The sequence below is a fragment of the Scylla paramamosain genome, chromosome 6 (assembly GCF_035594125.1).
Source record: "Scylla paramamosain isolate STU-SP2022 chromosome 6, ASM3559412v1, whole genome shotgun sequence".
In the NCBI taxonomy this organism is placed as follows: Eukaryota; Metazoa; Arthropoda; class Malacostraca; order Decapoda; family Portunidae; genus Scylla; species Scylla paramamosain.
This window is the reverse complement of record NC_087156.1, coordinates 34,055,389-34,077,492: the sequence shown is the minus strand read 5'-3', so window position 1 is coordinate 34,077,492 and position 22,104 is coordinate 34,055,389. Positions and strand designations below refer to the sequence as shown.

Genomic DNA, 22,104 nt, shown 5'->3' with positions numbered 1-22,104 from the left:
TCAAGTTAAAGTAGGTGGTTGTGTGTCACTGTGGCTAATAAGAGGCTTACATATGAACAGTAGCTGTGTGCAAAATCTTGTGTGAGTGGCAGGGAACTACTTAAACCTGTTTCATTTTCAAGTTGTGTTAAACTCATTAACCTTCTCACACACCAGACACACGTGTACATCAAAATGTCTTCATGCGAAACTGCACCAATCCACAATTGCATCAAAAAACTTATTTAAGTTTATTAAAAATAAAGTTTCTGGGATAAGTGTGTCAAATTTTGGTGAGTCAAAGATGAGCATAAGTTTCGCAAAGGTAATGAATTGGTAATGCTAATTCTTCCTAGAATAGGCCAACTCAGGTTGCCTGCATGTAATCTGAGATGAATGCTGCTGATTTAAGTTTTTATTTATTTTCTTAAAATCTAATTGACATATCGTACTGACAATAGTAACATTGTAAAGCTCATAAAAAGACAGTTTAGGTGATGTGTAGCATGCAAAATGCTTGTGGGAAAATTTTTGAGCTACAAGGTCGTATTTTTTTCCCCCTTATTTTGTATTTATTTTTGAGGGAAAAACTGAGTGAAATTGTTTTTTTAGATCATTTTTCATGTGATCATAATAAAGATAATTTCCTTGTGAATCTAATGATATATGATGTGTGCCTTCTTATGAAATTCAAAGGAAAGGAAACTGCTCCTAAATCAAAGTTTTGCAAGGTGCATGGAGAGGACTCAAATGCCTACCAACAGAAAAGGTATTGAAAAAAAAACTTTTAAAACTTACTGGTGCAGGGTTAAAGAAATACAAAAAAATGAAAAAACATATTCCAAGGAAACAAAATTAATTCAGACCATGATTTCAGATAATTTTATGAATTTACAGCTTTCTGGGCATTTCATCACCCTAGATATGATCTAATCCAGGAAAATTTCTGATTTCTTATGCAGATATTTCTGATTTCTTGTGTGATATTTTGTTTTGTTTTTTCCCCAGGAATACTGATGCTATAGCAATGAGCAATTATGTTTTGAGGGCATAACTACTGCTATTTGAGTTCTGAAACATGAAGAGGACCAGGAAGATTCTCTCTCTCTCTCTCTCTCTCTCTCTCTCTCTCTCTCTCTCTCTCTCTCTCTCTCTCTCTCTCTCTCTCTCTCTCTCTCTCTCTCTCTCTCTCTCTCAAATCTTGCATATTCACTAGTTTAGAAGTATAGACTAAAGAAATGGCATGAAATTGTTATATTCTTACATCTAAAAGACATTTATGTTTCCTCATACTTGAAGTATAGCTTCAAAAATTTTAAACTATTTATCTATTTACTATGTATTCATATTATGTGTACCAAACCAGAAAAAGGATAATAGATATAAAATATAATAGATTATAAAATATATTTGATTATTTATTCATAAATCTCATCAGGCTCTTAGGTAGTCAGCAACAAAAGGCAATAGAATCCAGAATACAAGCTCAGTTGACAGCCACGCAGCAGCTCTTCAGAACTCTTCGCCCAGTGACAGGGGATGTTGCCACCGCTGAGAGGAATATAAGTGTGTCCATCCAGAGTAAGTTTTAATGATATTCTTAGATTGAAGAACCTCTCACAATGATGCAAGTGCATATATATATATATATATATATATATATATATATATATATATATATATATATATATATATATATATATATATATATATATATATATATATATATATATATATATATATATATTTTTTTTTTTTTTTTTTTTTTTTTTTTTTTTTTTTTTTTTTTTTTCTCAGGAGGAGGAGGTGGAGGGACACTGACCAAGGGCAACAAAAATCCAATGAAAAAACCCACTGAGATGCCAGTCCCAGAAAAGGGTCCAAAATGGTAGTCAAAAATTGAAGGATAAATGTCTTGAAACCTCCCTCTTGAAGAAATTCAAATCATAGGAAGGTGGAAATATAGAAGCAGGCAGGGAGTTCGAGTTCCCCAGAGAAAGGGATGAATGATTGAGAATACTGGTTAACTTTTGCATTAGAGAGGTGGACAGAATAGGGGTGAGAGAAAGAAGAAAGTCTTGTGCAGCGAGGCCGTGGGAGGAGAGTAGGCATGCAGTTAGCAAGATCAGAAGAGAAGTTAGCATGAAAATAGTGGTAGAAGACAGCTAAAGATGCAACATTGCAGCGATGAGAGAGAGGCTGAAGACAGTCAGTTAAAGGAGAGGAGTTGATGAGACAAAAAGCTTTTGATTCCACCCTGTCTAGAAGAGCAGTATGAGTGGAACCCCCCAGACGTGTGAAGCTTACTCCATACATGGACAGATAAGGCCCCTTTACAGAGTTAGCAGCTTGGGGGGGGGTGAGAAAAACTGGCAGAGATGTCTCAGAATGCCTAACTTCATAGAAGCTGTTTTAGCTAGAGATGAGATGTGAAGTCTCCAGTAAAGATTATAAGTAAAAGACAGACCAAGGATATTCAATGTAGAAGAGGGGGACAGTTGAGCATCACTGAAGAAGAGGGGATAGTTGTCTGGAAGTTTGTGTCGAGTTGATAGATGCAGGAATTGAGTTTTTGATACATTGAACAATACTAAGTTTGCTCTGCCCCAATCAGAAATTTTAGAAAGATAAGAAATCAGGCATTCTGTAGTTTCTCTGCATGAAATGTTTACTTCCTGAAGCATTGGACGTCTATGAAAAGACATGTAAAAGTGCAGGGTGGTATCATCAGCGTATGAGTGGATAAGACAAGTTTGGTTTAGAAGGTCATTGATGAATGATAAGAAGAGAGTGGGTGACAGGACAGAACCCCAAGGAACACCACTGTTAATAGATTTAGGAGAAGAACAGTGACCATCTACCACAGCACCAATAGAACGGCCAGAAAGGAAACTTGAGATGAAGTTACAGAGAGAAGGATAGAAGCCATAGGAGGGTAGTTTGGAAATCAAAGTTTTGTGCCAGACTCTATCAAAAGCTTTTCATATATCCAAGGCAGCAGCAAAAGTTTTGCCAAAATCTCTAAAAGAGAATGACCAAGACTCAGTAAGGAAAACCAGAAGTTCACCAGTAGAGCGGCCTTGACGGAACCCATACTGGCGATCAGATAGGAGGTTGTGAAGTGATAGATGTTAAAGAATCTTCCTGTTGAGGATAGATTCAAAAACTTTAGATAGGCAGGAAATTAAAGCAATAGGATGGTAGTTTCAGGGATTAGAACAATCATCCTTTTTAGGGACAGGCTGAATTTAGGCAAACTTCCAGCAAGAAGGAAAAGTAGATGTTGACAGAGAGCTGAAAGAGTTTGACTAGGCAAGGTGCAAGCACGGAGGCACAATTTCGGAGAATAATAGGAGGGACCCCATCAGATCCATAAGCCTTCCAAGGGTTTAGGCCAGCAAGGGCATGGAAAATATCATTGCCAAGAATTTTAATAGTTAACATAAAGTAGTCAGAGGGTGGAGGAGAGGGAGGAATAAGCCCTGAATCGTCCAAGGTAGAGTTTTTACCAAAGGTTTGAGTGAAGAGTTCAGCTTTAGAGATGGATGTGATAGCAGTGGTGCCACCTGAAATAAAAGAGGGAAAGAAGAAGAATCAAAGTTATTGGAGATGTTTTTGACTAGATGCCAGAAGTCACGAGGGGAGTTAGATCTTGAAAGATTTTGACACTTTCTGTTAATGAAGGAGTTTTTGGCTAGTTGGAGAACAGACTTGGCATGGTTCTGGGCAGAAATATAAAGTGCATGAGATTCTGGTGATAGAAGGCTTAAGTGCCTTTTATGGGCCATCTCTCTATCATGTATAGCATAAGAACAAGCTGTATTAAACCAAGGTTTGGAAGGTTTAGGTCAAGAAAAAGAGTGACACTATCACCTCTGTTATGCATTTGGCACACAAAGACAAGTCTCTGACAGAAACAGTAGTCATTCCAAGGAAAATCAGCAAAATACCTCCTCAGGTCCCCCCAACTAGCAGAGGCAAAACACCAGAAGCACCTTTGCTTAGGGGAATCCTGAGGAGGGATTGGAGTGATAGGACAAGATATAGATATGAGATTATGATCAGAGGAGCCCTATGGAAAAAAGAGGGTGACAGCATAAGCAAAAGGATTAGAGGTTAGGAAAAGGTCAAGAATGTTGGAATATCTCCAAGATGGGTAAGGTGTTGCACCAATTGCACTAGATTGTGGAGGATAGCAAAGTTGAAGGCTAGTTCACCAGGATGGTCAGTGAAGGGAGAGGAAAACCAAAGCTGGTGGTGAACATTGAAGTCTCCAAGAATGGAGATCTCTGCAAAAGGGAAGAAAGTCAGAATTTGCTCCACGTTGGAAGTTAAGAAGTGAAAGAATTTCTTATAGTCAGAGGAGTTAGGTGAGAGGTATACAGCACAGATAGATTTATTTTGAGAGTGACTCTGTAGTCATAGCCAGACAGTGGAAAACTCAAAAGATTCAAGAGCGTGGGCACGAGAGCAGGTTAAGTCGTTGCGCACATAAACACAACATCCAGCTTTAGATTGAAAATGAGGATAGAGAAAGTAGGAGGAAACAAAAGGGGCTACTGTCAGTTGTCTCAGACACCTGAGTTTCAGTGAGGAAAAGAAGATGAGGTTTAGAATAGGAGAAGTGGTGTTCTACAGATTGAAAATTAGATCTTAGACTGCAAATGTTGCAGAAGTTAATGAAGAAGTTGAGGGGGGTGTCAAGACACTTAGGGTCATTGTCAGAAGGGCAGTCGGACCTGGGGACATTTGTGGTCCTCTCCCTAAATGGGGACTCCGAGGCTTTGCAACATGTATCAGTTCAATTTATTATTCATCAGCCTATTAAGAGTCCACTGCTGGAAAACGGCCTCTCCAATGGTTTAGGGGATTACTTAAGGAGAACATCCTGTTTTAGATTAATTTCATAGTTTTTGGTTATCACTGTGGGTTTAAGGACATCATGTATATCAATTCTAGCGTAAAAAATAATGACTCATTTTTTTATTTCTAAAATGAAAACAATAAGTAAACAAAAGCCATTTCCTTTTCTAATAATTCTACATGCATGAAATTAATATTGTACAATAACCATTCAAACCATCAAGGTAAGAAGAATCATAAATGGTCTGTAGAATTATTTTCTTTTCTTTTTTTTTTTTCAGTTTTTCTATCAGCTTTTTCCTAAAAAAAAACACTGACATAGTTCAGTTCTTTTGTACAAAAAAATAAACAAATAAAAATTCATTAGTCCCAGAGGTCTTGACATAATGTGTTTGATTTTTTAAAATTCTTTGTCAGAATATAATGGAAAGCTGTATAGAATTTATGATTTGAGATACAAGCTCTACAAGTCTCACTAACTTTGAATTTAATCAAAAGTTAGTGATATCATGGCATTTGCATTTTTTCCCAGATTGCATATACTAATTGGTTACTATTAATTTGTCATACTAATGCACAGGAATCAATATCTTCAGGCCTCTAGATGTTTAAAGCAGCAATACCTAGACAAATTACTATAAACTGCTGTCTACAATGGCACCTGGTTTCATACTGAACAAGCTGTATCTTCATGTCAAATCTGTTTGGATTGAACTCCACAGTGTTGTTTTCTCTGGTTCTCTCAACTGTCACTAGATGATAATTAATTGTCAACGTTGGAGCTCTCTTCTTCATTTATGATCTTTTTCTTAGTAAATCAGCTCACATATACCTAACTACAACTACATTATCTATAACTTATGGATCTGTCAAGACACTTGAGTGGAGGTAGTAGCTGTCATTGTTGGTGATGGAGTTAGTGGTAGTAAAATGCAGAGGTGTGGAGTGGAGTCAAGGTGTCAAGATACTTTTACCATGAATCTGTAAAAATATCTCAGACTCCAACTCTTCTACAGGATCAGTTTTTGTGTAAATTACTTAGGTGCACTAAGGATGGGGATAACAGATGGAAATAGGTAGGTGTGTTTCATACAGGGACTGCCACGTGTAAGCCTGGTCGCTTCTTGTAGCTTCCCTTATTTCTTATGTTCTTAAACCAGTTTTACTCTTTGCAAAATTTTAATTAATTTGTGGGAGAAATTAACTTCTTTGAATATTTATGGGAGTTCATTTCAAGGAAGTAGTTTGTGGAGTGTTTTTTGTGATTTTATGTGGGTAGACTGTTGGGATAAATTACTAGACTATGTCCTATAAGATATATGTAAAAGAGCCAAAGTCATAACCTTAAAATTTCCTGGAATTAAAGTCAGAGTCAGTCAGATTTTTTAAAATCCACCTCCGCCTCCCTTTTTAAATGTGGGAGATGGAGAGCATGAAAGGAGGCAAACCCAAAAGATAGCTGTTTGAAGAATAGGAATGAGAAATTTAGCCCTAACACAGAAATTAAGTGTAGTAATTAGTGAGATCAGCTGAGAGGCAGTTTAGGCATGTTTTCATGTTCTAGATCTATTCGCATATGATTAGGAGTGCAGCACAAGGAGCTGTGATCTCACTGCTTAGCAGGGGCCTAAAACTATATTCTGCCATCCTTCATATGTGTCCAGTCCTGCAGGAGCAAAGGACTACTAATTCTGCTTTCCTGCATGATTGGTCCTGCAAAAGTAGAAGCGCAACAATCCTGCCTCTTGTGGGTATATATGGAGTTTGTATATGTATAGACCCTTGCTGTAAGAGACAAGAGATGGTCTATCGTATACATTCAAAAATATTAAGTTGTTTATCTCAAGAATAGCCACAAACCAATATCTGTTTTACAAATATTTTTGTATCTTTCAGATTACTTGGAGAGCCGTGCATCGCTTGACATCCTTGACATAGAGAAGTCTCTTGACCAGCTGTGCAGTTCAATGAATGTCAAAGACTGCCAGGTGGACCCAGGACAGCTGCAGAACCTTCAGCCTCTCATTCAATTTGCAGCAGATCTTGCATTGTTTATTCTCTTCATGTTGGCACAGAATAGCAAGGTAGGCTAATGGATTGAAGAATCATGTGCTAACTTCTTGTGTGGATACCTGCTATACTCTGTTTGAGAACCTTAAGGTGGCATCACACAGGACAAATTTCTTCCAACATGCTGGCCATTTTTGTTGGCAGTTGGGCAAAATGAGCTGTAAGCAACATCTTGTTGCTCCTTTTCTGTTGTCGGGAAGAATGGAAAACAGTTGTGTTGCCAGACGTGTTGGGAGTATTTGGAGTCAAATGACTGCCATTTTACAAGCTATAAATGTAAGCTGAATATAGACTATTGTACTTATGAGAGAAATTGTCAACTACAAGATAAAAAAAAAATTCGAAGGACATGTGCGATTATGTTATAGTGATTTGATTACCTGGTGTGTGAAATCATTTGTAGCACTTATTTTGACAACTGCAGTGTCGTGATGAAGTCCCACGCTAAGTTTTACTGGAGTGTGAAAGCTTGGCACAGATTAAATGAGCTATAGTGGATCCAGACTATTAATTGGTACTTGGGGTGTTGGCTGTAGTATTTGCTCATGCTGTTGCCACCTCAACCTTGGAGTGACCTGACCATACCTGACCATGGCCAACAGGGCATGGCCTGTGGAGACAGTGCCACATGGCCTATATGTGTTGCCAAGTGAAGCAAAAGACTGTGTTGTTGTTCCATCATCAAATCAAAAGTCATTCAAAAAAGCCATGCAGTCATATAACATATAATTTTGGAATAATTAAGGCAAAATAAAGTGACTGAAGAGATGCTGGTTAGGGGTTTGTTGTAATTGAAATGAGGAGGCATCAACACAGTGATCCAGCCCCTGTGTGATGCCAGATTTTTGGGGTTCATGGTATCACAAATAAAAATCTCCAATATGTTGGGAGAAATTTACCCTGTGTGATGCTGCTTTTAGAAGAGTATGCTCTTTCTACAAGGTAGAGATACATCAAGGCCTAGGTTCATCTCTCTTAGGTAATGGCTTCCCAGGCCATGGTTTAAGATTTTGCCTGAATGTGGTGACTCCTGGATGCTGTCTTCCACATGCAAATGATAATCCCCACCTATGGGAAATTTTCTCTCTCTCTCTCTCTCTCTCTCTCTCTCTCTCTCTCTCTCTCTCTCTCTCTCTCTCTCTCTCTCTCTCTCTCTCTCTCTCTCTCTCTCTCTCTCTCTCTCTCTCTCTCTCTCTCTCTCTCTCTCTCATTCTTCACATTCAGTCTCCCTCATTTGTTCTTACACACAAGAAATGAATATGTGAAAATAAGGAGAGAGGGAGAGAAAGGATATGAAAAGGATATAGTGGAAAAGTGTAAAGATGAACCAAAACCACAGATTCATAAATGGAAAAATTAAACTAAAGGAAAAACTAGTAAGATTGAAGGATGGAAATGAAACGTATGAAGACCCAGAGACATGAGTGAATTGCTAAACAAAAGTTTCAACAAGTTTTGACAGAAGAATAATAATTTAAAGAACCACAAGACCAGAAGACAAAAAAGCAAGTGTAGGAAATTATAGTAATTAAAGAAGTTTATAAAATGATGGAGGAACTGGAAGAGTGAAAAGCAACAGGACCAGATGGAGTATCAGATTTCATTTTAAAAGTACAGGAAACAATTAATTGAATCAGTATATGACATAATAAAGTGCTCAATATCAACTGAAGAATGCCTAAGGAATGAAAGAGAGCAGACATAGTGCCAGTTTATAAAAGTGGAAAGAAAAAAAGAACCACTAAACTATATACCACTATCAATAATCAACATATTATGGAAGATCTTTGAAAAAGTGATAAAGAAGCAATGGACAGAATTTCAAGAAAAAATGATATTAATAACAGAAAAATAGTTTGGCTTAGACAAAACCAATCATGTGTAAACAATTTGATGAGCTTTTATTCAAGAGTGACATATAACAAAGGAGACAGATGAATGGGTAGACTGTGTATTTAGATCTTAAAAAAAAAGTTTTTGACAAAGTTCCCCACAGGTTATAATGGAAGCTAGAAAATATAGGAGAATTAAATGGAAAAATAAAAAAAAGGGATGGAAAGTTACTTAAAGGGGAGAGAAATGAGAACAGCAGTAGAAGATGTAAAATTGAAATGGAGAAAAGTAGATAGTGGAGTACCACAAGGATCAGTGCTGCCACCAATACTTTTCCTGATCAACATAAATGATATGCCTGAAGGAGTAAAGAGTTAAATGAGCTTGTTTGCAGACACTGAAATGTTACAAAGACATATAAGAAACAACAAAGATTAAAATTCTACAAGAGTACCTGAATAAAATCTGGAACTGGAGTAAGAAATGGGAGAGGGAATCTAATGTGAAAAAATGTTATGTTATGGAAATGGGAAAAAAATGAAGAGACCAAAATGGATATGTAAAATGGGAAATGAAGAAATAATAAAAGTACAAAAAGAGAAAGATCTAAGAGTGACAATACAGGATTGTCAACAGTCGGAGAAGCATGTACAAAAGATTCAGAGATACATATAAAATATTGGAACACCATTCCACTACATGGATAAAGATATGATGAGAAAGATAATTACCATTATGATTCGACCAAAGCTGGAATATGCTGAATCAGTGTGGTCTCCCCATAAAAAGAAACATAGAAAAAAACTAGAAAGAATACAAAGGATGGTAACGAAGATGGTTCCAGAACTGGAAAAATTAACATGAAGACAGGTTAAAGGAAATTAATCTGCCAACATTGGAACAAAGATGAGAAAGGAGAGACTTAATACTAATTTATAAATTGTGGAATAGAGTGGAAGAAATAGATATAGAGAAACTGATGCTAAGAGAAGTAGGAAATACTAGATACACACAAGGACAACAAAAAGTAAGAAAAGAAAAATGCTTGAGTAACATAAAGAAATGTAGTTTCCCACAGAGATATATAGGAATTTGGAACAAGCTAAGTGAGGATGTAGTATCGGCAGTGAGAGTGCACAACTTAAAGGAAAAACTAGACGTGTAGATATGGAGACAGAACCACACAAGCATAGTTCAAACACTGTAAATTACAACTAGGTAAACACACAGATCCACAACTTCTGCATATCTTTTACACATAGGTGGAGCTTTTGTTATCTAAATACATGGTTGCAGATGTTGATGCAGATCTCTTGTTATTTTAAAATGTAGATGCAGTTAGTATTTTCACAGCAGACGTGGAGGCAAATATTCGATACATCACTAATTCTCTTCTGAGCTTGTTAATGTCATGCTTCCCTTCCTCCCACAACTTCCCTGCACAAGACTTACCACTTACTCTCAGAATTTCAATAATCAATTAGCTATAAATTGACAGACTCATTCTACCACATGCAGCTCAATAACTCTTTCTTGGCTTTATCTAGGTAGTGATAGATTATAGCTTAAGGTACATACCGCCATTGTGAGCAGGCTGTACTACTAAATATTTTTAATGAGCTGAGTAAAAGTACATCTTTTTTGACACACCTGATTTTACCTTCTTTTGGAAGAAGCTATGTAGTAGAGCAGTATTGTGAAGTGCATGTGTGCTTGAGAATTCAAAAGTTTGATTATTGTGAAGAAATTATATGCTGCATTACAGTGAGGTGTTTTCACTCATATTGTGAAAGAAGTTTTTTGTCTTTGTTACATAAAAAAAGAGGTGTATGTAAACTACATAGTTAAGTTGCATATTCATTGACACTTAAATTTTGCAGTTTGAGTTGGCTCGTGATCCAAAAATAGTCCAGAGCTTACGAGAACTCCTATTTGTTGCAAGACTGTGGTACCGGCAAAACAAGTTAGTCCTCCCTCAAATGTTTCGCAAGACACAGTCAGTAGATGTCTGGGCTCAAATTTATAAGCTACTGACAAGAGTGGCTCAGATTTTACCAGGAGAACCAGACTCTACCTTGATAGGTAAGATCAATAATTTGTGTTGTATCTTTGTTGTTGAAGTATCTTTGTAGGCTCATTTTTCCTGATCTCCATATCTTTCTTTACCTTCTTCATATTTTAATTAAAGGATGCTTTATGCTTGCTACCTTTCTCATTTCGAATACTACTAGCATTGCTAAAAATTAGATTTCTGCACATATTCTACTCATACAGTCAGTGTTCTTTAGTTTGTGCTAAATATCTAGTTGTTTTCCATCATTGCACATACAATCAGTGGATACCAATCTTAGATTGTGGCAACATACACTGCTTGAAGAATGCATTTTACTTAAGACCTCCCAGCAAGCTTAAAAATTGGGTTGGGACAAATTGACCTATTGGCATCTCGAATGTATTTTTCCTCCTCGTTCACACACAGCAATAATGACCAATATTAAGCAGGTTACCATTGTCAAACACCACAGCATGAACAGAACAAAACGTGTTTCATTTGGAGGACAGAACTAATCACATGTCATCAAAGACACAATGAATACCGACTCTGATAATTAATAGTAGTCATTGTTGCTATGGCCATGAGTGAGGAGGAAAGATGCACTTGAAATAACAATAAGTCAATTTATCTCAGCCCATTTTTCATACTTGCCAAGAGGCCTTAAGTAAAACGCTGTCCCTGAGCAGCATGTGCCGTCACAACACAAGATTAGAGTTCGCTGACTGTATGTTGTTTCCATCAGTACTTTCTAATACCTTTAGCTTTCATATATCTAAAACATAAAACACTTCTCCTTTTATTGATTTATTAATTTTTCATAATGAGGGGTTGTTTTACCTTTTCTCATGTCTTTTTATTCATTTGTTTATTTATTTATTTATTTATTTATTTATTTATTTATTTATTTATCTATCTATTTGTTTATTTATTTTATTTTATTTTATTTTATTTTATTTTATTTTATTTTATTTTATTTTTTATTTTTTTTTTTATTTTCTCTCTCTCTCTCTCTCTCTCTCTCTCTCTCTCTCTCTCTCTCTCTCTCTCTCTCTCTCTCTCTCTCTCTCTCTCTCTCTCTCTCTCTCTCTCTCACCTCATTGAACTTAATATGTATGTCCTTTTCAAGTAAACTAATTATATCACAGTTGCATACTCTATCCATGATAGTATCTTATATTCTATTGACATTTTTCATTCAGGTCACTAGAAAACCATGCTGTGAGTGATGTGTTTATGTAGAAAACCTGTTTTTGTTTCTGGTTTTACTAGGACAGTATTCCAATGTATTTATAACTTTTGTGAGAACTTCAGATCATGAGGAGCTTCACAACTCATTATAAGGGAGAAAATCACACAATTGCAGTGCAGGAATAGGAGAAAGTTAGGACTCTAAATTTAGCTTTCTTTTCTTTTTACAAGAGCATGATCAGATGAAAGTTGAACAATTATCAGAAACACACTTTGAAATTCAATTCTCCCAGCATTTGTCTTTCAGTCTGGATTTAACTATTTTTCTCCACCTCCTAGACTTTGTTAAGAGATAATAAAAATTATAGTAAGAATCCATGCTAGAATAATTTACACAGTGTTCTGTTGTTTGTATTATACTGTGATGATGGTTGCTCTAATTTTAACTTCTAGTTATGAATGTTTTTATTAAATTTAATGTTTTTGTAAGTTTTTGGTAGATCTCCAAAAGTTTTCAAAGTTGCTTTCATCACAAATAGAGAGAGAGCACAGGATGTGGGGATTCCTCAACTTGTTTATCAGAGTTTATCATTATCATATCCTCAAGTAAGTTACCACATGTTATTTGTTAAGAGTATCAAGTGAAAATGACAACTTATATACATTGTTAACAAAGGTATAGTATATTTGTTAAATTCAGCTTTCATATATTCATTCTGTTTTGTATCCAGAGTAATTTTCATATAACTTCAGAATGTAGTAATTACTTCTGGTGTTCAGTCACAACCTTCCCTTGCTGGTGTAGTGTTTTATGTCTCCAGCAACATTAGTGTTTCATCAACCAAATGTGAATTAGATCAGGGAACATGGGGCAGAGACAATTTAGTGCTGCTTTGTTACTCTCTTTCATTGTACCATTGTTGGTGTCAACAATTATTCTCATTATTTTAGTTATGGTGTTGCCTAATTCAGAATTACAAACAGAGAGTGCAAGTCAAAATACTCAGTCTACAGGAAACAAGACTAAGCAACAGCTGTCTCCTCTCTCACATGAGGCTAAGAGTCGTGTGCTCTTTGCCTTGGGTATTGCCTTCGCCTTCAGTCTTTTTGTGTTTTTGATAGTGATTATTGCTTTGGTGTGCACTTGGACCAGGCAGGCAAAGGGATACACTGTTGGTGGCCAAGACTGTGAAGTGACCAACCATGTGTTTAGTGATACAGATTGTCAGTTAACAAAACACACTGAAGGATTTTGTGAAAGTAACCAAACAAAAAATTCCATTAATGTAAAGAAAGATCAAGGCAAATCCATCACTTTGGCTGCTCTTCCTAGTCCACCTGTGAAGACAGTTGCTGTAACAACACAAGTTGCTCCAAAAAATTCAAAGGAAGGAAGTGTAGATGATGATGATCCAAATTTTTATATCCATGGACCTAAAAATTATCCAGTAATACAACCCAAATGTTATGGCACTCTCGGCCGCACCCATCTTTTGAGTACTGTTGATGAAGATGGATATCATGTTGATAATCTTGGGTTTGATTCTGAAGAAGTAACTGCAGAAGAATTTTTGCCATCATTAGACAAAAGACAGTCTTCAGCTACTGTGTATCAGCATAGTTTTCCTGATGTTATGAATGAATCATACTCCACTATTCAACCCTCAGTTGGAGAAGGACAAGGTGCCAAAGGTAATTTTGTTGCAGAAATAGACTCTAGTGACCAAGAAAATCAGTTGCAGAAGCAGTTATCCAAGCAAGATTCATTTCAAGGTCTTCCTCCACTCAGATCCTTTGACAGATATCTCACTTTGGTGAGATTGGATTCAGATACAAGTCTTGAGGCATATTCTTTGGAAGAAACAAGGAGAATCTGGAAAAGCATTGATGAAGAGGATGAAAAAGAGGAACTGAAAGATAACACTAAGAAAGAAAAACCATAATAAATAAGCTTTCGTGCATTTACTTTTTATTACTGTCATATTTTTGTTCACAAAAGAACACATGATGTCTGAATCCTCAGCTCCTGCCAGTGACTCATCAAAGACTCATGAAACAGAAAATCTGGAAAAAATCAACCTAGAGAACATTGAGGAAAAAAGTAATTCAGGCGTGGAAACTATCAATCAAGATACTGGGAAATCTTCGGAATCCCTCGTTAAGGGTGTCTTAAACCGCCAAGGTTCAGTTAATTATCGTAATATCGGGTGGAAACCAACCCCACCTCTAAGACAGAGTTCAGTATCATCCATAAAAAGTAACTCATCAAGCTTATCATCTGTCCATGTCTCCTCTTCTCCTGGATCACCTCTTATTAAGTCACCTAAAGATCAGCAAGCTTATTTAGAGTCACAGTTTGTAGAAATTTATAACATACTGAAAGACTGTCATGTTGATGAATCCATGTTACTGAAAATTAAACATTAGATGTAAGGTAATTTTTTCATCATTGTGTAAAATTTCCTTAACAAATCTTGCTGTATTCAGAAGTTGCCTTGATATTTTTTTCTGCTTGTGAAACTGAGAATGAGTAATTATTTTGGGCTTCTTTTTAACCCATACTAATTTGTGTAAGGTACTCTTGTGAGAGAGCAGGGGGAGCCTTATCAGCAACATCCTGTGATAGTGCTGTTTTACCCTTCAGCAGGACAGGATGTTACACTTGTAACAGTTGCTTCATACTCTCGACACTGTGTTGATGAAGAGTGCTTTCAGTAGTGGATCAAAGATTTTGAATCCAAACTGCTTCTTGGACAACTCATAATTAGTGCAGATTATCTACAAGTGGAACAGTTATACTCACCAATTTCATCATGACCAAGTCAGTTTTCCTGAACTTCAAGAGATGGACCACTGATGAAAAGCGTCTGTTGGTGGTCTTTCTTCTGACATTGATCTACCCTGTGTTTGTCACATCTTTCTATGCATTGTACCTATTTGTACTTATGCCTGTCATGGTACCTCTACAACTTAGTTTTAAAGAAGCACATCATGCACTATGGTACCACTTTTATTGGCTGTTTGTTTCTTTATTGTGGTTATTCCTCTGTATTCTGATCCTTCCATTCTTCAAGAAAAAGAGTGTTCAGCATGCAGTAACCATGAGTAATATTGAAAGCTCCCCACTCTTGCAGCCAGCTGTCAGAGTAGAAATTAAGAAAGAAGACAGCCAGAGTAATTTATCACAAAAATCTGAAAATTCCTCTGACAACATAAAGAAGGCAATTTCTGATTCACTCTCAGAAAAAGAAAGCTTGGGAAAATCTAAGGAAAGCATCTCTAAGTCCATTACATCCATGGAAAGAAAGAAATTAACTCAGTCTGGTGAGTTTTTGAATGACTTTATGAGCACAATTGACTCAGAAGATGTTAAGAAGAATGAAACTGTGTGTGAGATTCATGCTGAAAAAAGTAAAGATGAAGATAATGGCAATATTGAAAAAGAAGAAGTAAAATTGATGGATGAGCAAGATCATCAGTCAGAAAAAGACATCAAAAATGGAGAAACTCATGAGAGGAAAAGTAAGACTTCAGAGAGTTCATGCAGTGATAAAGAGGAGCCATTTATTTCAACACAAAAAACAAAACCCCTCCAAACATTATCTCCTCTGAAGGTAAATGAACCAGTATATGAACAGCATAATGAGACAGAAGAATCAGAAATGATAATAGACAAGATTGAGAGTGATCTTCCAAATAAGAAACGTGTAAAAGCCATCCCAAAAATTGACACCTCCAGAGCCAGTGGATATTATGAATGCAGCATGCCAACACCAATGTCTGTGGAAAGTCATGGTTCGCAAAACAACACTGTGTTCTTGTTTATCAATCCTGAGACTGAAACTACAGAAGATGACATCCTTGTGGTTCATGGAGGGAAGAAGGAAGACTCTGCAGATGAGAAAATTGACCCATAGAAAATTACTAGTATCAGTGTAGTTTTAGTATACATATAGTTATTTAGGTGAAGTATTTTATAAACTTTGTAGCATAACCACTCTAAGTTGAACTGTTGACCTTGGTGGTAATCAGCCCACCAAATTGTGTGTCATCTCTTCCTTTCTTGCTGTTATCAGATTAATGTAACTGTACAGGTTAGTAGCCTCTCTGTTTGTAAACCTGAATGTTCATCAGGCATGACGTGCCTGAAATTTCTGTTTCATTATTTTTAAAAAATGGGCTTTGAAATTTTTGAGCAAGCACAGTAAGAGAAGATATTCAAGTCAGTGAATTTTTCTTTGAAGTGCCTTTCACCAGTCATCACTTCACTTGATCTTGCTCTCTGATAGTCTCAAAGAAGTTATAAGGCATGGGAGTTTCATAAAAAAATACCATAAATAGACTATTTTTCGATAGAAAGAAACACATGAAATATGTCAGATTGTCATTGTTGTATTTTTTCCATTGCAAAACGATCTTTAATAATGTAAGAGTAGAAAACAGCAAGATTAGGAAGCTAGTGAAATTAATCAATATCCAAATCTGCAAGTAGCAGATCATCATAAAAGAGGCAATGCTTTAATTTAAAAATCAGCAACAGGATCTCTAAATACTTGTAAACCCAACTCACAAAGCAACAGTTCAAAACTTTGAAGGGTATTATTTTGTACAATGCTACTAGTACATCCCAAGCTACTGTGGCATTATGTATGCCTCAGCAGTAATTCCACGCCAGCATTCAAGGAGGCATTTGCCCTGTTGTGGAATTGTGTAGGTTTTTGATGATGACATTGTTACATACAAAGTCATCATCAAAAACCTAATAATGAACCTAATAATAATAATGTTTACTTTGAGTGGATTGTTTAGAATAATGCACTATATAATTATTTCAAGTTACCAGATATTACACATGTCTTAAAAAAAGCTTTTTAAGACTAATTATATAATTAATGATATAAGTTTTGTCATTGAAGAATGTTTAAGAATTTATTGTTGTTTTGAATCAGCTTATATATGGTTATCATAGATAAGTTTTGTCATTACTGAGAAATAGAGTAAGGATATGTGTGTTTGTATGCATATAAATAGAACTGTAAATGTACACCCATAAGAAGTTTCACAAGAAATGACCAGCAAGGTGTATAGAGTAAGTATATCTGTCATTAACATCACCACTATTCCATTTTCCACACATGAAAGATCCATACAGCAATGAAAACACTGATCAGGATTAATATTAAAGTGCTAACTAGTGCAATAACTTCATCTTTGATGGTAATTTTCTATCAGTTTACCCTTCCTACCCTGACAGTACATATGTGGAACATGGGGACTAGGTAATGGTGATAAACATACACTATATTAGTTGTAACTGATGCTTGTGCCATATTGCTCCTAACTTGAATTACATATTTTGCTTATCTTTTATTAAATTCAGTATACACATATAAATATTTTCTATAAGTTTTCTGCATCTCCATATATTTTCCATTTTGAAAAATGCTTTACTGAATTTATCATCAGATCTTGATTAATTTACACTATTATTCAGTACATTCTCTCCAAGTTCATTTCTTCATAATAATTAGTATGGATACTAGTCATAATATGTATATGTGTTTACTTGGTTTCATTGTCATTACTAAAATATTTAATGATATTATGATGCTTAAAAACTTACAAAACAACTGAAAGAGGAAATATTCTAACTTATACAATCAGCATATTTCTTTTGTATTTATTCCAACACTGGCCCGAATGTTTTCCAGTGTGCAGTACATGCTGGTTTATTTAGTGTTAGATAGTCAACAATATCCCATTGAATGAACTCACAGAGGTACCTTTTATACAACTAACTTTAAATTTCTAACCCCTTCATTGTATATTTTAAAGCAAGTTATCACTTCACAGATGAGTGTGTGTTGCTAGAGACCCAAGTTATGTGTCAGGAACTGCCTCTGCATGTTCCCCCAAGAGGTGTTCTGGCTGATATGGCATCTTCAGCCTCAACACCATTACAAGTAAGTCAGCAAAACAAAAACAATATATATATATATATATATATATATATATATATATATATATATATATATATATATATATATATATATATATACGAGAGAGTCATATGCCAGCTACACGACGCTACCGGCAGGGACGAGAACCTGGTGGCGCGGCCTCGTATATATATATATATATATATCAAAATAGATTAAATTTAGATTTATTTATTTTATTTATTTTTTTTTATTTACTTATTTTATTATTATTATTTTTTTTTTTTTTTTTTTTTTAGGCATGTGAGATTTTTGGGTGTTTAGAATCCAGTTAAATGGGAGTCTATTGCAATCATTGATTGCAAATATTTTTCTTCCTTTCATGGATGTGTAAAAAACATGTATAAATTACCTCTAACTTAGTAATACCATCCCAATTCAGAATTATGAGACTCAGTTTTACAACTAAATACCATATTATTTCATCAGTATGAATTTGTTAATGGAGAGTCAAACAATGTGAACACCTCTGGAGCTCAGCCTCGCATCTTGGAGGGAGCCCTGCCCCCCCTGCCATTGCTGGATCCTCTTCATTACCGCTACATTGCTCCCCAGGAGCCAAAATTCAACTGCACACGGTAAGATACTATAAAGACACTGCACCATGTTGAGTGTCACTCAGGAATGCAGGATGTAAAATCCCAAAGTATTTAGCAGATCACATGGCTTGGACATGATAAAGCTTCATCTAAGTTATCTTCAAATATAGCACATCTTTCCTTCATATATCCTCCATTTATAGTATAATATGTGCTCTTTGCTTGCATTTCTCATTCACTTTTTTTTTTATGCAGTTTTCATTTTCCTTTCTTACTTGCATAACCATCTCTCTAACATGCATCTTCTTTCCTTCCCAAAATTCATTACTGTCATTCCACCCACACTCTTCTTATTACATTCATAAAGATATCAAAAACCTTCTCTGTGTTTTTCTTTACATCACTTACATTCTCCATAATGCATTCTATCAGTTATTTTAACTTGTATCCCTCTCATTTACTCCCAAGTCCTTAGATTCTAGGCATCTTTTCCCTTCATTAATTTTCTTTATTGATTACCACCTGTCGCTCATATTTACTCTTTCCATCTCTCTCTCTCTCTCTCTCTCTCTCTCTCTCTCTCTCTCTCTCTCTCTCTCTCTCTCTCTCTCTCTCTCTCTCTCTCTCTCTCTCTCTCTCTCTCTCTCTCTCTCTGCCCATTCCTCCCGTTGTTCCTTTTTCCTCCCTTCTTTCATCTGGTTTCAAACCTCACTCCGTGTCACCTTCCCTCCTTATTTATCAGAAATAAGGGACAAGGGAGTGATACCTGACTCTATCCCTCTCTCCCCATTATTCATTCTGTGTAATTTTCACTTCATCCTTTCTCACTCTTTCTCACTCATATAATTCCATTTTCATTCTCTGTCACTCTCATTCTATTTAGCAATTCTCAGGATCGTTCTTACACACACACACACACACACACACACACACACACACACACACAGAGAGAGAGAGAGAGAGAGAGGGAGTTTTAGTGTAAAATAAAAATTATGTACATTACAACAACTGTTTTCAAGACTGAAGATGGCAGGAATTTTCAATGACTCATCATTTTGAGGTTAGTGTTTATTTATGATGGTATTTTGCGTAAAATTTTAAGGTCATTGTTTTTGTATGAAGCATAGGACAACTTACTTTTTTATGTCTTTTTAGGATGATTTAAGTGATGTCTTTTACCATTTTTTAAGTGGGATTTTGGGACCTGAAATGGATTAATATTTTTTACATGAATTTGAATGGGATAAATTGCTTCCCTATTCAAACAGTCCAAAAGAACCAATTAAGTTCAAATCACAAGGTACCATCGCAGGGCGGGGCAGGCTTGGACTTGCCCACAAGTGAGACCTCATAGTCCAAAAACTAATTAGCAAAGATCAGGAGCAATGGCAACAAGTGAATTGTCAAAAAATTTTTGTATTACAACAGCTTGTAGTTACCCATCAGTAGTCTTTGGGTGTTTGCTGCTATTGTATATTTCTCACACACCATTATAGATTAATATTTCATGTTCTTATTTACCTACTTTACAGGAAAAGGAAATTAAGGAAAGAAAGAGCTTTCTTTCAAACAGAGAGCATTCAGAGCATTTGCACACATTTCATAGACAGGCTATAAACTATCAACTTTTCCTCCATCCGGAACAGTCAGACCTATCAGCTCCCATTCTTAACACTAACATCTCATTACATTTGTGGACACTTAACTATTCTTTAAACAAAATATATCCAATCATCAGCTCTCAATTAATCTAGAAGTATGTATCTATTTAATTTCTTCCAGGGACACCAACTACCCTAACTATTCAGATCTACAAGCATTACTACATTTACACCCACTAGAAAATTTTGCAGACATACATTGGTATGATTCCAAAAAGCTTCTCTCTTCTTTTCATCCCCATCACTACTAGATCCATAGGCACTCACAAATACCCACAGTTCTTATTCAAACTTCAGTTTCATCAATGACAATGAAACCATCTTCATTTGTTGCACTTCTGGCCTGATTAGTAAAGGTACCCTTTTCATCACTCTGTATGTGACCTATTCATTCATCTCTCTCCTTTTTATTTCACACTGGATTAGTACATCCATCTTTGACTCCAAACATACTCCCAGTCTTATTGATGAAATTCCTGTAGAATTCCTGATGCTTCGTTCCATTTATGCATTAACAACTGTGCTACACTCAACACTAATTATGTGCAGTTGCTCTTTATTTGTTCCACAGATATACCATTTTATGTAACACTTGTCCCCTTTTTCATCATCCCCTTAGCCAAATACCTTTCACATACAATCCTGCTATTATCTTCAATTGCTCTTGTATATTCTCTACATGCCCAAAACATTACTACATTTGCCTACTATGCTCTACAAGCCAATTAAATTAAAACACTAATTTTTTGTCAAACATTCCCTCATTTCTCTCTATATTCATTTATGTTACTCCACACAAATCCATTACATTGAATCTTCCCTCTCCTACTCCCATATTCCAAGTTTCAGTTCCTTACCAATACATCTTCATACAATTCTATCTTAGTTTTCATTCTTACATTAATAATTTTGAATACTAATTAATATTATCATGTATTTTAGGTGCTGTAGTGTGAGAGCCAGCTGGTGGGGAGATTCTGAAAGTGTGTGGGATCATCACTGGGCTTCAAATTGCATCTGCTCAGGACACTGGGCTCAGCCACCAACCTCCCCTCCTAAAGCTGCTTGAACACACTCAGTCCTACATTATTTTAAGTCTAAATGTAACACAAAAGCCTGCTTTTTTTTTTTTTTTTTTTTTTTTTTTTTTTTTTTTTTTTTTTTTTTTATAGCCTTTATTATATTACAGTTGATTTTTCAAAGTACTTCTCTCTCTCTCTCTCTCTCTCTCTCTCTCTCTCTCTCTCTCTCTCTCTCTCTCTCTCTCTCTCTCTCTCTCTCTCTCTCTCTCTCTCTCTCTCTCTCTCTCTCTCTCTCTCTCTCTCTCTCAAAATAGTTGCTCAGCATAAACAAAAAGCCAAAGTACAGTTATGCAAACCTAATAAAATATCAAGCTTCTGTAAAGCAGTTTAGACTTGTTTTGTATAATATATGTGTAGCTTCAGATATGAATCATTTGTGGTAATATTTCAGGTAATTTGCTAAAAAGAATCAAGATATTGAGTGAAACCAGAACTTTTTGAGGGAAAGCAATTAAAATGTTTTTGTTTCTGTGTATACGATTTTGAAATTCTTTACTCATTTCATTGTAGTAACCATCTTCATTTTATACAGGATGTAATGAGTTGCTGCAAATACTGAAAGAGGTGAAAGAACCTATAATTCTAAGTAGAAAATGTTCTATACACATGTGCATTTTAAGGCTTTGTTTATCCGTTAGAGGAGTTGAAAATGTATGGGTGTACTATACGTGTAGCTGAGGTGACGGACAGACGGTTGCATTGTCATATCCTCAGAGGTGCCACTTGCCCAAATTATGAATGGTTTTATCTTATTTTTTGCATGCTGTGGAGTATTACAGTATCTTATAACAAGACAAATGGCGTTAAAAAGCATGTAATTTACTGATAAGCATT

At 35.7% G+C, this 22,104-nt stretch overlaps 1 protein-coding gene across 2 annotated transcripts in view; it reads left to right on the top strand.

Moving 5' to 3' along the window:
* Nucleotides 1–21,492, top strand: part of LOC135101644 (mediator of RNA polymerase II transcription subunit 16-like) — a 48,802-nt gene extending 27,310 nt beyond the window's left edge. For both annotated transcript variants that reach the window (XM_064005912.1, XM_064005914.1), the window contains exons 12-17: nucleotides 1,418–1,560; nucleotides 6,739–6,926; nucleotides 10,626–10,827; nucleotides 17,843–17,952; nucleotides 18,418–18,566; nucleotides 21,131–21,492. In XM_064005912.1, the coding sequence (XP_063861982.1) occupies nucleotides 1,418–1,560; nucleotides 6,739–6,926; nucleotides 10,626–10,827; nucleotides 17,843–17,952; nucleotides 18,418–18,566; nucleotides 21,131–21,257 (919 nt within the window). In that variant the 3' untranslated portion in view covers nucleotides 21,258–21,492. The remainder of the gene's footprint in view (nucleotides 1–1,417; nucleotides 1,561–6,738; nucleotides 6,927–10,625; nucleotides 10,828–17,842; nucleotides 17,953–18,417; nucleotides 18,567–21,130) is intronic.
* Nucleotides 21,493–22,104: the final 612 nt, after the last annotated feature.